We start from the raw sequence: 12360 nt of genomic DNA on the forward strand, positions 1-12360 counted from the left end.
GAAAGAAGATGATGATTGAAATGGCTTCTTTTACAGCAAAGTTTCCTGCTAAAGATGTTAAATATTCTTCTGTAAAGAATGCTGCAGGTTTACCTGAGAAATGCATTTTGATTTTTTTTCAGAATAGCTGAATAGCTTAGTGGATGCTTTATTTTTGTAAAACATGTATATCATTCGTCAAATTCATGGCCCCTACTGATTACCACATCAACAGCAATCCCCTAAGCACACAACCTGTAGTGAAAGACCTGGGTACTCAGGTTGACAACAATCTCACATTTGACCATCATGTAGCGGCAGTGGTCAGAAAAGCATTTTACTTGGTTCATCTCATAAGTAAAGGGATTGCATCCAGAAAAAAGGAGGTTACTACCTCTCTGTACTCCTCCCTCATTAGGCCTATAATTGAGTATAAAGCCCTGTTTGGTATGTACCTCTCCAAGCACCTGCACCAAGTGGAAAGTCCACAAAAATACCTCATAAAGAGAATCCATGTCCTGGAACACCTGCCCTATACAGACAGACTCAAATCACTATAACTATCAGTCTACTATGTATCATACAGATTGCTCAGTGGTGATCTGTGTCTTGCCTACAAGGCAATTTCAGACCCTGACCTACTAGAGATGCTCCAGATCTGTAAGTCTAACTCCTTGCGCATTACCAGATCAAAAGGCTAGAATCTAATATGCGACATCAACAAAACCTGTTGGAGAGACAGGTTTGCATCTCAGAGGCGGCCCCATATCTGGAATAGATTTCCCATACACATCAAACAGAGTACATCACTGACCCTCTTCAGGGGCAACTTTGATGAGTGGATGGGAAAACATAAATTTGTCCCAGAGGTTCCACCTTTGGCCCTCATTGACAGGGGTGACAGGTGCTGACTGAGATTTCTTTTTGGAGATAAACGTTTGGCTAAGCTTGTAAGGGCCTCAGGGCCATTAGCCTAGTAACCTCCTATGATCCTATTTGGACTATGAGGTGAGCTGTTGGTTAACTGATGATCCTCAATACTGCCCATAGATGTGTACGCTGCGTTTAATTGTGTGTGTGTGTGTGTGTGTGTGTGTGTGTGTGTGTGTGTGTGTGTGTGTGTGTGTGTGTGTGTGTGTGTGCTTACATTCGTGTACTTGAATTTGCATGTGTGCATGTTTCTGTCCCATGATGGATGAGAGAAGTTTCTCAGTCTTATCTACATTAACTGCTGGGATAGGCTTAGGTTTTCCCACAATGCTGAAATAAATTGATTAGGCAACTGGAGAATGAATTGTTGGATGGGTGAATGAATAAAAATTAAAAATTATTACAGACAATGTAAATAATTTTGATGAAAATAAAAGAATCCTTGAACATTGTACATATATTTATATATTTATTTAAGAAGAGGAAATTGTTATTGTCTCATGCATGCCTAGGCATTCAAGGTGATATGGTGTTAGAAGCCTCTTTCTACAGAGAGAGGTACACTGCAGCTTGAGTCTAAATAGCAAAAGTGAATTGCAAATGTGCCATTACAATATATTGTGTTCTGCTGTGGGCTACTGACATACACACACATGAATCAGGCCTTAACAGAACAAACTCAAAAGCATACTTTTTTATTGTAATGCTATTGATGATATTTTTTCAGGGATGTGGCTGTCTGAATTAATTTGCTTCTCCATTGTACCCTTTGCATCCACTGGACATGGTGAGCAAGGTATCCAGGCCACCCCACAGATCAGTTTGTTCCTCAAGGCAAGAACCCTTTGCCCATTCATTCCACTATGTATAAAGATGAGTGAGCCTGGAGTGTGGAGCCATTGTTCATGTGCTGAGACTGGGAATTTTATTTAAACCATATGTTCCCCACACATGCATGTAAATCTCAAAGGTTGGCATGCAATAGGTCTTTATGAAGTATAACCATCTCTCTACATGCAGTATATTTTAAAGGACATGTCCCTTAAAGATACCACCCCTTTAGTGACCCTCAGTTTCCATGAGAGATTCTGAGATGATGAGAATGCCCAGACACAGCTGTGCTTCCCCCTGAGGTGATTTGACATCCCCCTTAACCAGCTTAAGAAGGTGCTTGGTCTGTTAAGCAGATTCATATCACCTGGAGTGTGGATATATGGATTGGAGGTGGCATATATATCTATATCTGTATCTATATATATATATATATATATATATATATATATATATATATATATATATATATAGATATCTGTATATATATATATATATATATATATATATATATATATATATATATATAGATATATATATATATATATATATATATATATATATATATATATATATATATATATATACATACACATATATATATATATATATATATATATATATATATATATATATATATACACACACACAAGCACACAGTATATTTGAGTCTATGTCAGAAGATCAAAAGTTCAAAAGAATGAAAATCACCTGCACCCCTGCTAATTATATATACCAATTCCAAGATCTCACAACACTGGGGAAAGGCATATTCCTGTTTCAATATTTTGAGTTTTAGATATTTTGATTTTCAGTCTTCTGAGCTTTTGATCTTTTGAAGGGGATCCATATCTATCTATCCATCTATCTATCTATCTATCTATCTATCTATCTATCTATCTATCTATCTATCTATCTATCTATCCATCTATCCATCTATCTATCTATATCTATAGATAGACACACACACAGCATTGTTTCTTATCCCTACCCTTAAAGCCACCCCTATTTGAGTCAACTGGCCTGCCCTTCTAATAGGTACACACAGCTAGTCATTATATTTTTTGTGGATGTTGGCTGGAGACTGTATGGTTTCCTCACAATCAGACCTCAAAGGTGAGCATAGAAAGTTTCTATAGTTTACTAGGCAGCATACTTTCTTGGAGCAACAAGTTGAAATACATTATGGTGGTCATTATTTTTCACTTTCCTCACAATCAAACAGATCTGTATACAGGTGGCCATCTTTTTGGTGTAGCGGTGAGGATGTAAGCTTTGTATATATGCTTGACAGCAACAAGTTAAAATATATCATTGTTTTTATTTGCTATGAAGGGCAGTGCAGTAGTGCAGCAGCACAGTGTTGCAGTGATTAATGGTGTTGCCTCATGGCAAGAAACCCTCTGGTTTGATTCTTGGGTGGGGTGCCTTCTGTGTGTAGTCCGCATGTCCTGTCTGCAGTTACCTGGGTTTTCAACCACATTCCAGTGACATGCATCTGGACCATTTCTCCCTGGGCCTCTGCTGAAAATAGGCTGTGTTCTAGTTGGACTTTCCTGGCCAACAAATATTAAATAAATAAATAAATGTTGTCACCTCAATCTAAAGTCAGAGGGATACACAGAAGGTTCCTGTGTTTTGCGTGTATAGCTGAGGATGTATACCGTATACACTGTGAAGAGCAGTTTTGGCTAACATCAAAGATTGAAACAATAGTAATTTCATGAACATTAATTATACCCTGACTTAGGAATGAGGTCCATTCATATAATGCTATTAGAAACCCAAAAGACTTGGAGAAATTGAACCAAAAATAACTGACCTTGAGTATGTTAGAATTTTGCAAGGTAGTCCATTACAGTCTACAAATTTTACATTATTCTTTAATATTTTGCTTATATTTTTCCACCATTTTGTTACTCCATGTTTTTTAAAGATCATTTTGAGAACAATTTCACATTCCAGGTGGAAGCAGGAAGAGTTATTTGCTATTTGCTATTAAAATATTATGCTAGATGTCCAGATTTTCAGGTGGATGTTCCTATCTTTCAAGGACCTTTGTTTCTATTTTCAATGCCCTCTGGTTGAGACATATGCTTGAAAGCCATTACTTTTGACTTATGCAACTACTGATTCTACAGCATGTATACTCAGCATTTACATTGATGTCAAAGTTAAAAAGATGCCTATTCCTCAATTATCTCTCTCTCTCTCTCTCACACCCTCTCTTATTTTTACTTCCACAGTTTAACTTTTTGTATTATCCAAGTAACTTGTGGTCTGTAGTTTTGAGTACATGATGTAGGCAATAAATAAGATCTCATTTATTTGGCCATGGTCCATACAAAGAATATGCCGTGACAGAGTATATAAAACAATGATAATATTGTTATTTAGCACAAAAGCTATGCAGGTATCTTAATACAATAAATTAATTTTGGTAAATTATTCTTCCCAGTAGACAGATATTTGATATGGGTCTGAAATTAGATGGTGCCATACCTCTCAACTGTACAGATTTTTGCAGAATCCCCAGATTTTTACCTCATATTTTTGGTCTATTTCTCATAAAATTATGGTTTTCTAGCAAATCACTGGCAAATCATTAAGAATTTAAGTCAGAAAATAACGATAGACATTTGAGTTTCAAACTTCAGACCATTCAGAAAATTTATGTTAATACAACACTAGTCATTCTATCAACGTTCTATGTTTGCAAGAGCAATATTTAAAAATTGTTCCCGTTTTTGCGTTGTTGTCCCCCCATTATTTATAGCTTTGTCCAGATTTCTTGCTCTTAGAGGCTGAGATGTATGGATGGTACAGATGGAAATGAAACCTTAGGCAGGGAAGAATAAAAAAAAATATGGGGTACAATGCCAGAAATACATCTAAGGAATAAAAATATATACCCTGACAGTGTTTTTTAATAGAGTGAAGTTATTTTTAATCATTTTGACTGTAGATGGTATACTACTGAATTGCAAGTAAAGTCTATTCCCAGACAAACCCATAATTTTTCACCTGCTGTAGTCTCTTAGCAAAACTGGATGATCTAAATGAGCTTCTTGATGGTTTCCTTGGCTTTAAGCTTAGTAAGAATATCTAAATATAAATTTAGCTTTCTTGTATTTTATTTTTATAAGATAAAATGGAATTAGATAATAGCTAGAACAGAGTTTGTTTAATTGAGATTTTGGAACAGTGTTGCTCCCCAGATGACCAAAAAATAAGGTTGGTTTGGTAGACCTTGTAAAAGAGGAGAGGAGTTGGTGGGAGCCAAGGCTTGGCTATAAGGAGGGAAAAAAGATTTTGAAAGAAGTATGGTGATTTGACAGTAATTAATGATATTAAGCCGTTGGTTTCATCTACTTTTAGGTCAACATAAAAGAACATATGCTTAGGTTTATTAAAAAGAGATTTAGACTTCATTGAGGTTATATTAAGTGAATACAAATCAGCATAGTTTTTTGCACTGTCATCTTTCCTAGTAGTCATTTTGTTCCGTAAGTTTCAGATTTATATTCTTTGAATATTAGTGTATTTCTTTTCTAAATAAATAATTTATCATTCTAAGTTCTTATGCTGTTATGTTTCCCTTTCCACTTTCTTCAGCATATACCCAGCCCAAGCACTTCACTGTCTGTAACTAACATGGTTCAGGTAATAAAATCATTTTACATGATAGCACATCTGGCAAATATCTCAGTCAATTTTCTCTTTGAATGTGAAAACTGAAATATACCAAATATTATAGTATTTTCAAAAACAAATATTTCTTCTGTAATATAATTCCAATTAGCAGCATTGAAGTTTGCCAGTTAGCATATTTCTTCTCAAAATTAACCATTTACTATAGTGAGTTCTCATGCTGTTATACTGACGTTTCTCTAGCATATGTCTAGCCTTAGTACATCACTGCCTGGAAATAATATAGTTCAGGTATGGATATTATTTTGTATAATGTACTTCTAGTAGATATCTCTGTGCATTCTCTCTTTGAATGTATTCCTTCCACTACTTAGTGAAACCTGCAGTATGCCAAATATAGTATTTCAGAAACAAATATTCACTCTGTAATACATTCCAATTAATGGTTTTCAAACTTTTGTTTGTCAGTTAGTATATTTGTTTTCAAAATGAACTGTTTACTATATTAAATTATCATGCTGTTATGTCCCTCTTTCTTCAGCATATGACTGACCTGAGTACATCACTATCTGGAACAATTACAATTCAGGTAAGGACATTTATTTGTATAATAATACTTATGTTGGATATCTCAGTATACTTTCTCTTTGAAAGTTTTGTTTTGTTTTATTATATCCATTCCTCATTTTCCAATTGTTTTGAACCAATACATATTGACTAATATAAAAGAATTAGAAAAGGGATCTTTAGGAAAAGGAAGGAGCAAATTACATAAAAATAAATGGAAATTGTGGGAAAGATATGTGGAGAATAAAGTTTAGAAGGAACCAAGTAACCAAGCCCAACAGTGAAAAGTGACACTGCAAGATGAAAAAACGTTACTTGATAACATTTTTTCTTCTTGCAAAGTTTAGAAGGAGGCGTGAGGTTTAAGGGAAGGTAGGAATTCAGCAATTTATATAATGTTGGACTGATAATTACAAATTAAAAAATGTGGGTGCAGATTCAATAAAACCTACATGAGCCACTGAAACTGTGCGCCTGTCAATAGCATACAGTTTTCTGTTCAGTAAGTGGCTCTACATGTCATGTAGAGAAATGCAAACATGGTAAACATCGTGGCATGCTAATTACAGAATAAGCAGCTGAAATGTATGCCGGTCAACTGATTTAAGATAGAGGAGCTATTCAACAAGTTATAAAGCAACTGTGAAGACTCAGTGCTGGTTTTCCCTGTGAATTCCAAAACTTATTGGAATACAGCCATGGAAACTAGGCTACACAGAAAGAATGTTTGGGGTCGCTATTGCTCTTATTCATGCATATGTGCTGCAGGCCCATGTCTATGCTACTACTAACAGACCACAGCCAAGAAGGAGAAAGGTTTTTCGACCACGTTTAACTTTTCATTTTCTGCATGAGATAAAAATTATAGAACACTACAGCTTGCACAGAGACACACTACAGGAACTCTGCAACCTCTGTCATCCTCAACTGAGAGCAAGGGCAAACTGAAAGGAACCAATACCAGTGGAGACTAAGGTATGTGTAGCATATAGAATTTTAGCTACCTGAACCTTCTAGAGATGAACACAGGACATTCTGGAGGTGTTACAGGCATCTGCAGCCAGGACCCTCCATCAATTTCTGAATATTAGACTGCAACATGCCAGTGAGGACATATATTTTCCCCATACACCTAAGGACATAGCTAGAACTATGCAGGAGTTCTTCCCTGTAGCACACTACCCTGAGGTTCTGGGTGTCATTGACTGTATACATACAGAAATCAAAGCACCACGTGGAGAACAGGGAAGGGTCTACATTAATAGAAAGGGCTACCACTCTCTTAACTGCCAGGTCATGTATAACACTAAGAGAATCACCCTGAATGCGTGTGCTGGTAACCCAGGCAGTTACCAGAGCTCACATATCTGGCACAACTTTCAACTGTATGAGATGTTTACTTGGGGGATATCCCACAGGGTCATTCACTGGGAATGCAGGTTATGCACTGGAATCATGGCAGATGACACCCATTAGAAATGCACACACACACACACACACACACACACACACACACACACACACACACACACACACACACACACACACACACACACACACACACACACACACACACACACACACACACACACACACACACACACACACACACACACACCAACTGAAGAATTCTATTATGAGGCACACGCTCAAACAAGAAATATCACAGAGCATGTGTTTGCACTGCTGAATTGAAGTTCCAATGCCTAGATACATCTGGGGGAGCCCTGCAGTACAATCCCCGTACATGTGCTGAAATATTCACTGTCTATGCCATGCTTCACCACATTATCCTGAGAAAACAGCTTCAATAGAAACTGCAAGGGGAAGGGCTGCACATCTCACCTCCACTGGCAAGGTCACCATTGCTACATGCTAGTGAATGGGGAACCAGCACCCGCTGTGGGTGTAGGCAGACCTAGAATTGCACAGTGTGCCCTCTCACTGACCAAGAGGCAATGGATAGCACACATGCTCACCACCTAATGGGCTAAAACCTTTGTCCTGTGCACATGCATACATTAACATGGATGCTAAGCACACTCACACCCTTTGTAATGTAATGGCTGTGTACTGCTAGAACCAGACAAAGTTAGCCCTGAACTAAAACTCTTGCAACTGCTGGATTTCCAAGGTAAGTACTGAAAATGGAATAAAAAAATAAATGTCTAAGGATACAAATGAATAGCATATCCTTGCATAGTGTTACTTGATAATGTAAGTAAGTCTAAGGTGGGTAATTTTTTACAGCAATTAAATCAAGATGTGACAGGACTAACTTATGTAAATGGATCTATCTGAAAATATTGAAACACTAGAAAATGAATATGATATTGTCAAGAGGAAATCAGTGAAAACTCATTTCAGCAAAGGAATGGATTGGTGAATGTATTCCTGGGGTAAGTAACCTGTTGGTCAGCAAGGTGAACTTTGCCCTTTTCCCAATTGTAGTGCAATCTCGAGTTAGTATATTTAGTTAGGGGGTTTGGGGGGCACAGCCATCCACATTTGGAGGCAGCTTCCCACCTGGGAGGAATGGGGATGGTGTGGTTTCATTTTTGTGACATTTGGTGTTAGTGATTACTCTGGGAAGATATTTGTCAAGGCAGCCTTTTGCTGATGTGAGTTTTCACTAATTTCCTCTTGCGATGTCATCTTCCATCTTCTGGGGTTTTTATGTTCTGAAGTAGACCCATGTAAATATATGCGTCCTCTGTCAACTAATAGGCCTTATGTCTAAAATGTACAGATTTTTCACTGAATGTCCTCATTTTAGCCTTATATGTTTACAATGGCAACTCATTAAAGAGTGAAGTTAGAAAATAATGACACACATTTCAGTTTCAGACTTCATATCCCTCAGAATAAACATAAAAATAGTAATGCAAAACCTGTTATTTCATCAACTGTCTAAGTTTGTAAGACCACAGTGTTTAAAAACTCTCCCCATTGTGGTCTTTGTCACACTTTTATTTGTGGCTTTGTCCACCTTTTTTGGTCTAAGAGTTTGAGAGTGATGTACACTTTACAAAAACCTGTAAGAAAGCAGTACAATTTGTAAAACAGCATCACAAACAGCTATATTAAGCACTAAGTCAGCTATGCACCCTGAGCATCAGACAAAAGACTTATATATCCCTGAATCCAAACGATAGAAAAGAAGGCTATGGTATAGTTATCATTTGCAGAGGGCGTTGTGTGTGCGTGGGGGGGGAGAGTAGGAGGCCTAGTCTGACACAAAACATAGTGAGTGTGTGTGAGCATGTAAGAGAAACAGGTAGACATTTAGATAAATTATCAAATGGCCAGAAACAGAATGAGCTTTAAGCCTCATGACCCGTGTTACTGTTATATGTGTGAGTCTGTATGGACACTCCAGGTGATATTTGTGTTTGAGTATCTGCAAGAACACAGCCAAGCATTCTGCTAGCTGTACATCCTGGTATGTGGGACACATATGAGCCTTGCACAGTAGAGGTGGCAGTTCATTGTTGCCATTCCCGACTGCAAGATCTTTCTCTGCCAGGAGTTGCACTGGCATATCCATGTCGATAGTCAGATGCAGTGCTGCTACCTGAATGTGACTGATGTCTGCTGGATGAGTTCTCCTCATGAGTATGCCCAGGACCATGACCCCATGGCCTGCCATGTATGGGTGTGGACACCTCAACTACTGTTGGAGCAGTGGAAGTTGTGCTACTACAGAAATGTGATCACGTACATGGACATTGACTAATATCAGATGATGTGGCTGAGCTATGCCCATGTGAAAGCCATCCCCCTCCCAGCAGATGTTCCATCACAGACTCCACCCATTCCAATGTGTTATTCATCCAATACTTTGAACTGGCACCATGGTGGAGGCAGTCATGCTTGTCAGCCTGTGCCACATCTACAACCTAAATCATTTCCTCAGAGGCTCTTTTGAAACATACCTGTGCCTCCATGACAAGCCTAAACATATGTTGAGTGGCATGGAAAGACACACCTGGACCAGGTGGTGGATGGACAGCAGGCCTCCTCTGAGCACCCCAAAACACCCACCTGCATGGCACCTCATCCACACTTTAGCTATGACCAGAGTCAACAGGCACTGAAGCTGCAGTAACCACCCTGATCAACTGTCTCACCCTGCAACCTGTCCAATATCTGAGGGCTCATAGAATGGGATGACTGAATGTCAACTTCAGCTTCAGATCCAACTTCTGCACCCCCATGCCCTGTGTTTGGCCACCATCATTATCAGAATCTGAGATACTCTGACATCAGGTGGTAAGGTTCCTACTCTTCCAGTGTCAGGATCACCTGTGATAATATGCAACAAAAAGGAAAGAAATTAGTAGCTACACAACTACAGTTGAATACAGGCTAACAAACTAACACTAGTGCCACTATCACAGACTGTACAGCAATACACACACAGTCTAGACACCCACCTCACACATACACATAAATGAATATTTCTATGGCATAATAATCAATACTGAAATATAAATGTTTTGCTTGCCAGACAGGATGGTCCTGGAACAGATTAAGCAAAATGTAAAGACACCATCATCACAATAACAGTAACATAGGAGGAAAAAATGTTGGCCTTTATATGTCTAGTAATAATATATTTAACTGAAACTTGGATGACACATCCACCCCAAGTCCATGTGCAATGAACCAGAATGTGTTGTTAACTGTATCAATCTATAACTACTCCCCCCGAAATAAAATTATTAAACCAAGTTAACTATTGCTTTCAATATTTTACTATACAAGAAATATTTAAAAATTTACATTTGTAAGCCTCCCTGGAAGCTCATCCTAGGACATACTTGTCCTCACTAAAACAACAGTACCAACATCAAACACATGCTGCTGTGCATATTTCCACTCAGCTGTATAGATCCCTGATAGTCGACAGGAACTCTTCATTTGGTATCAGTGGAGGCTTTCATTAGGTGTCAGTGTTGGCTCTGTAGCAGGCCCCCCATTAGCCAGCTGTCCATGGGCCACTGCAGTTGCTCTCCTTCAGGCCGATGAAATCATGTCAGTGACCCTATGATGTACCAGATCATATGTCCTGCTGCACTCCCAACAGCATTCACATCATTCACTATCTGGTTCCAAATCTGCCTTCTTCCAGACATACCCCCACATTTTTTATCAAGCAGAAAGGCACCATGCTGCCAAAGCACTTAGATGATCACATCATTTTTTGAGTCACTAAAGTGGGGGTTTGCGGGGGAGTAGGACACTTGGTGCCATAGTCCTAAGTGACATGAAACACAAAAGAAGGATACACATACATATCACATAAATAAAAGTCTTGCTTAAATATAACACACATTATTAGTTTTTCAATATTACCCACTAGAGAAACAAAACTTTCAGTTATTCAAATATAAATAAAGGCTATGTGGTTGTAACATATTACAGTCACACACAAACCAAGGTTTGATCCAAAAACAAGGAGTAACAATAGCAAAGCAAACCTCTGCAAAATGTATTTATTTGTTTATTTAGCTATTTATTTATTTCAGTTTGATAACTGGGAAGTCCAACTGGGCCACAAGGAGCCTATTTTCAGTGGAGGTCCGGGAAGAAAAGCTCCAGAAACAATCACAGAGAAACAATATGAAACAAAACTCCAAAAACAGTTACAGAGAAAGAATATGAATATGAAAACAATCAATTGTTTTTAGAGAAAAGTACAGCATGAAATACAGTAAATCCACAGAGAAATAAATAGTACTATTCAATAAAGAATGGGGGTTAACACATTTATGATAACAGACAAATGAGTAATACTTGTGAATATATATACATAATATTTTTTTTTTTTTATGAGAGAGGACTGGGTGCAGTGGAAGACTGTCCTGATTAGAGTATAGTGGAGAGATTAAAGAAATTGGTTTATGCAGAGGGTGGAGTGATTGAAGGTTGGAAGGAGAAATTAAGTAGGGGAGTACGGTGGGCAGATCCATTTAGTTGTAAGACAGGAGAACAAGAAAGACTTGAATTTGGTGTGGTCAGGGGTATTGCAAAGGGTGGGAGGGAGAGAGTTCCATAGTGTAGAGATGGAGAAGGAAAGTAAGAGATGGCCAGGGGATCCGGAGGGTTTGTAAGTCTGTAGGAGATTTTGGTTTACTGATCTGAGTGAGCGGTTTGGGATGTAGGGACTTAGAGCAGATGAGAGAGAAGGGCAGCTAGTAGGTTTGTGGTCATTAATGAGTTTAAGTAAGGTTAGGTATTTGGTAAGTTCAAACCATTGTAGTGTATGAAGAGAGTGGCAGTGGTAAGAGGAGTTTTTAGTTGGTAGCAAATGTGCTTATTTTATTATAGCATGATTCATGTTTGGATTGTAGGCCTAGTTGGAGGTTGTTTAACAGAGGGACACCATACATAAGAGAA

The 12360-nt window shown here is 38.1% G+C and overlaps 1 protein-coding gene across 1 annotated transcript in view; it reads left to right on the forward strand.

Annotated features, from left to right (window-relative positions):
- LOC122816738 (mucin-4-like) overlaps positions 1–12360 on the forward strand; it is a 544109-nt gene that overhangs the window by 50212 nt on the left and 481537 nt on the right. Inside the window, exon 5 of the mRNA XM_044089732.1 lies at positions 5933–5980. Within this exon, the coding sequence (XP_043945667.1) occupies positions 5933–5980 (48 nt within the window). The remainder of the gene's footprint in view (positions 1–5932; positions 5981–12360) is intronic.

This window comes from Protopterus annectens, chromosome 12.part0 (assembly GCF_019279795.1).
Source record: "Protopterus annectens isolate FY-2018-M chromosome 12.part0, PAN1.0, whole genome shotgun sequence".
Lineage (NCBI taxonomy): Eukaryota > Metazoa > Chordata > Ceratodontiformes > Protopteridae > Protopterus > Protopterus annectens.